The 5299-nt window shown below is 44.6% G+C and overlaps 1 protein-coding gene across 3 annotated transcripts; it reads right to left on the bottom strand.

The window, feature by feature from the left end:
• Positions 1-214: 214 nt before the first annotated feature.
• On the bottom strand, positions 215-5299 carry LOC116616247 (keratin-associated protein 10-4). 3 transcript variants are annotated; one of them, XM_032378286.2, is made up of 3 exons: positions 5131-5299; positions 4394-4495; positions 215-2273 (listed from the first exon to the last, which is right to left on the bottom strand). In XM_032378286.2, the coding sequence occupies exon 3, from the start codon at positions 2264-2266 to the stop codon at positions 776-778; it is 1491 nt and encodes a 496-aa protein (XP_032234177.2). In that variant the 5' UTR covers positions 2267-2273; positions 4394-4495; positions 5131-5299; the 3' UTR covers positions 215-775. The 3 variants fall into 3 exon arrangements, with proteins under 3 accessions (XP_032234177.2, XP_048585718.1, XP_032234178.2); XM_048729761.1 differs by lacking the exon at positions 5131-5299 and having other exon boundaries at positions 215-2269; positions 4394-4802; XM_032378287.2 differs by lacking the exons at positions 4394-4495; positions 5131-5299 and adding an exon at positions 3426-4307.

The raw sequence follows: 5299 nt of genomic DNA, 5'->3' as shown, positions 1-5299 counted from the left end.
ACCGGTGACGCACCCCCCACCCCAACCCCCCCCCCCCCCCCCCCTCCCCCCAAAACAATTTGGGCAGGCCAAAGTCTTTAAAAAAACGAACAAGCAATCCTAGACAAAAATCCGATTGGTCCAGAATTTCTCATCCCCTCCCCTGACACCCTCTACCGTCATACATCAAATGGTCGCCCCTATCAAAGTACAGGAAAAGACTTAAAACCACGGCTACAGTTAAATGTCAATTTAAATCCTGTGTTAAATGTTAACAAGCCAAGGGGCCAAATATCAATCTACAGACCCAGCGTGATTTGCAGGCGATCTGATGCCGAAACAAACAATCATTGAAGCATTGAACATGGCCTCGTGATATACTAACTATCTTTTGGGTACCACTAATTCTTTATCACGGCCATTGCGCTACGCTCGCTAATGCCTTTCTCGCGATTTTTATCCATACAATTAGGATTCGCCTTTTTTTTCATCTCCTGCATTGACAGCTACGCGACTGCAAACGATCCTATAATCAATTCAAAAATCCTAGCTAATTCATATCAGCATCTAACCTATGAAGTACCCATAATAGCCAAGTCTATGGTTTCTCAAAGAGAAATAATCGAAGAGAAAGTGTAGAAATACAAAGGTGTTCTCTCCCCCTTCATGCCAGCCACACCATTGAGGACGCGCAATGTGTGATTCTAGAAGAAGGGGCCAAGCCCCTCCATTTTCAGGCAGCTTTCATCATATGACACAGTAATCTCTGATTCATTAATAGTGAATGGTTGCACCATCACAAGAGTGTAACAGTGCAAGTCTGTGCATGACAATCAAATATACAGTTCCCTGCTCCTGTACACGCCTGGTCGCAGTACTTGACTTTAGCCGAGCATTTCATGTGACATCCGTGCCCGAAACACAATTGCGAACAGCGCTCCGCATTACACTCTATCAGCCCACACTCGCCGCCATTACATATTTGTACGCACGACTTGGCGTTACAAGTCATGGTGTAACATTGACTTCCCGCGCAATTCTGATTACACACTTCCTTGGTAGTGCAACTCATTTTACACATACCATCATCGCATGTCTGGTTGCATGAGTGAAAGGAGTTGTAATGGTTGCACTGTAAGTCACACCCCTCCACGTGGGCGCAAACCTGCCTACACACACCATGGTCGCTGGAATCGCATATCTTGAGCACGCTAGACTCGGCTGGTCTATTACGAGTGTATTTACAATGCCCTGCGTGACACGAGGGTGCGCAGTTTTTAGCATTACACGTCATATCGCAACCCCCGCCCGTGCAAAACTGCCGACAAAGATGTGTCTTCGACGAAAGGCAAGTCATCCTACAACCCCCGCCTCGGCAAATTTGACTGCACTTTTTCGTCGATCTACAGTCCATTTCGCAGTTACCAGAAACGCACTCTTGTAGGCACATATCCGCGGTGCAAATCAGCTTCCCGCATCCTTTTCCGATGCATACTTGACTACACTTGAAGTCATTCGTACAATCGAAATTGCATCTACCACCAAAGCACACCTGGCTGTGGTTCTTGTCTGGGGCGTCGCTTTTGATGTCGCATGAGCCCGCAATGCAATCTTGGTAACACGTCCTGTTCACCTCGCCATAGTTGCAGTTATCAATCAGGGATCGCTGTGTAGGAGGGGGCTTTGGCCGATCCAAGTACGCGCACTTGCTTCCCGCACGACAAGACCGTTTACACTTGTCCGCCTCACAGAACATGAGGCAGTTACCATATACGCAAGATTGCTCGCAATATTGCACCCCTCGCGGGCAACGCATGATGCAATTTCCAGCCTTGCATTTCTGTACGCAGCGTTTGACTCCAGGTTCACACGCCAAGTTGCAGCTACTCAGGTTGCACTCTTGTTTACACTCCTTGCTCTTACATTGCGAGCTGCAAGCACTGCGCAAGCAATGTTGCCGACACTTATGAGAGTCACACTTCATGTCCTTACAAGCGCCAGCAAAGCATCTCTGGCGACATTCTTTCGGTGCAACACATGATTGGTTGCATTTCCCGCCATGGCACAGCTGATCACAGGCATTAAACTGCTTGCTCACGTGACACGTCATGTTGCGCATGCGTACTGCCCAGTACTGGTGACACATCGAGTCGCCGCGCAGTGTACACTGGGAAGACTCCGCGTCAAATTCCTTGGTCTGTCTGGTCCGTCCAGTTTGTCCGGTCTGTCCACGTCCAGGATTGACCAAAGTGAAAAGGACAACAGCCAAAACACCGGGGGACACCATGGCCTGTCTGCAGACAACAGAACTTGGCTTAGACTCACAATGGGATCTGGATTTCAATACACCTTTCGACCAATCAAAGCGCGCGTACTGTCTGAACTACTTATACTTAGAAAATGACAATGATTTGGTAGCCTATTAAAAAATAAGATTTGAGACAAATGTCGAGGGTAAAACCATTGTGATTGTCTGCTGTAGGGTATAGGGAGAATAATAAAAAATCCCTTTTTTAGCTTTGAGGTGTCTGCGTCCGCTTTAGAGTGTTATCTTATGAGAAGGAGTAAATACAAAGCTAGACTGGTTATCAAAGAAAGAGTAAATACAAAGCTAGACTTGTTATCAAAGAAAGAGTAAATACAAAGCTAGACTGGTTATTAAAGAAAGAGTAAATACAAAGCTTGACTGGTTATCAAAGAGGGAGTAAATACAAAGCTTAACTGATGGTCAAAGAGGGTGTTAATACAAAGCTAGACTGATTATCAAAAAGGGAGTAAATACAAAGCTTGACTGGTTTTCAAAGAGGGAGTAAATACTAATAGACGACAGGGTCTGTTAGTTGAGAGTTGCAGGGTCTGTTAGTTGAGAGTTGCAGGGTCTGTTAGTTGAGAGTTGCAGGGTCTGTTAGTATGTCTGCGGATCGGTGTGGCGACAAATATCAGAAGCCTTTCCGAGGGTAATAATCTTTTTACTTCCTGTATCAAACTTCCTGATCTCACTTCCTATCAGCTCCTTTTCCGGTCAAGATACACAAGGATTACATTACAATAATACAGGGCGATATCGAGGTTAAAACAAGACATTGTGTTGGTGATATTAAGGGTCAAGTATCTACTAGCGCGTAAATCTCCTGACACCTCAAAGGAGAATCTCACGAACACGCTCTTTTATTTTGGCGTTACTCAAAAAGTCCACTAAAAGGTTATAAAAACACGGCCAACAAGAGGGTACATAGAATGCGCCTTATTTTTTACCTCAACGCGATAAGAGAAGCACGAGAACAATGTTGATAAACGACGTATCCCATAGCTATGGGACTGTCGGCACATCTCACAGTGAGGGAAGCTAAAGACAAGTGGCTTGTTTATATTTCTCACACAGAGTTAACACCAAATCCAAAGTTATCGTCACGAAAGAAGACAAATCAAGGGCTCGGTTGGTTTACCGTTTATGAAAAGACTTTCTTAATGTCCGGCGACGCCCCATACCGATGCGGGTCAGTTTTTTGCTGCGATAGATGTTACACTCGCTGCCGAGAGAGAGCGGATAATCTGCCAAAGATCTTTCATATCTGCATACCGACAGTTGAAAAGGTGCACTTTAGACCGCCGGCTGTCAAAGCACGCAGAGACAAAGAGTTTTAGTATTATATTTCGTGCTGTTTTAGTGGGAGAGAAATGTTTCTTGGCGACTTGTGACCTATTCAACAAGGAGCTAAACTTTCCGTTGATTGACTCAAGATTACAGTAAAGTCAGCAGCGGCTAAATTGTGAGATTGGTTGGATGTAATCGTAACCCTCCAATTTGCTTTGGTTTGGGACCTTATTTCCGGTTAAACGTCATTGAATTAATAAACTTTTCATTCAGTTTTGGACAAGTACAATAATTAAGCTATTCGCTGACGCAAGAACGTATTGCCTTTAATTCCAAGAGGGTAAACTTGAATAAAGCTTAACAAGAGGGAGAATTACAATCCATGCATCGTATATCGTCAGCTATAAATCTCCCTTATCGATGTTCAGATGAGAAGAGCTGGTATTGAGATAGCCGGAAAAGGGAAGCCCTCCCCTAAGAGCAATGCCGCGCTCCTACAATTCCAACTGACCCGGCCGATCGAGCAAAGATAAAGAGAAGCGCCTTGCACATAAATGGTTCTGTGAATCATGTTGTTCACATTGCGAGTAGCGATGAATATTTCGAAGCCTTAACCCCGTGTTTACCCATAATACCCCCACTGATTGCATGCTAACCTCAAGCTTAACGCATTTCCCAGCTTCGAAAAGGCGCCTCTACGGCAGAAGTTGCAGCGTTTTTGTTACCTAACAAATTACACGCGTAATAGTATGATACATGTACAGCTAGCAATGTGTGGTGTGCGTGTGTTTAGAAATGACCCAAAGGTTGTGATCTTACCGTGGTTCGCTCTGTTTCTCCGGTGGCCGGGATCTCTGTGCACTAAAATCCTGTAAGAGATCGTGACAGCACTCTTGGTCTTAACCGCACTTGTGCCCTCATCTGGTAGAAAGATTGAGTTCCTATCAGCGGTGGGTGGGGGAGGATGAAGCGGCGATTTACACAGGCCCGTGACAACAAAACGCTGTCATTATACCCCCGCGTTGCATGACGGGACGCAGGAAGGGAGATTCCATACAAGGAATGGAACAGGGAATGGTTCTAGAAGAACATACTAACACATCAAATATTTGTTGGGGCATTTTGCTTTTGGAATCTTTGAGCACATTGAATTTCTTCATGTGAGCATCAAGATATTCATGTGCATGACGATAGCTCAGCGGTTGACTACAGTCATCACTTGTCATATCACGAGTCAAAGCCAAACGAGCAAAACAAATCAACTCCAACAAACTCGATTTTCAAATTTATCAATTCCAATCGATCGCATATATATGGTCTGAGAAAGCTTTGATTCGGAATCCGTAAACTAAGCTTTTAGCTCGTAATCTTTGCAAGAAGCCAAATAAGAAGTCGTACTGCATACTGCGTATTGGTTTTTATACATGTTTCTAATTGCTGTCTTGGAGGAGATCGCCTAGCTTCTTGAAGCGAGCATTCACCTAATATTAGACACCGTTGACAATAGATATTGTTCAACCTGTCCTGATGAGGGGCTATAATAATGAAAATCCTACCTTGTTGAGCCATCTTTGTTGTTTAGGTCAGATGAAATTATTCGCTATTAAAGGATTATTAACCAAGCGCGAGGTCTGTACGGAGCTGGAATGGACGCCGTGCAGAAAAGACCGAGGTCTGATATTTTTCCGTACACACCGAGCAAGCGAGGTTAATAAATCGATTATT

Source organism: Nematostella vectensis, chromosome 7 (genome assembly GCF_932526225.1).
Source record: "Nematostella vectensis chromosome 7, jaNemVect1.1, whole genome shotgun sequence".
NCBI lineage: Eukaryota > Metazoa > Cnidaria > Anthozoa > Actiniaria > Edwardsiidae > Nematostella > Nematostella vectensis.
This window is presented reverse-complemented; position numbering and strand designations above follow the sequence as displayed.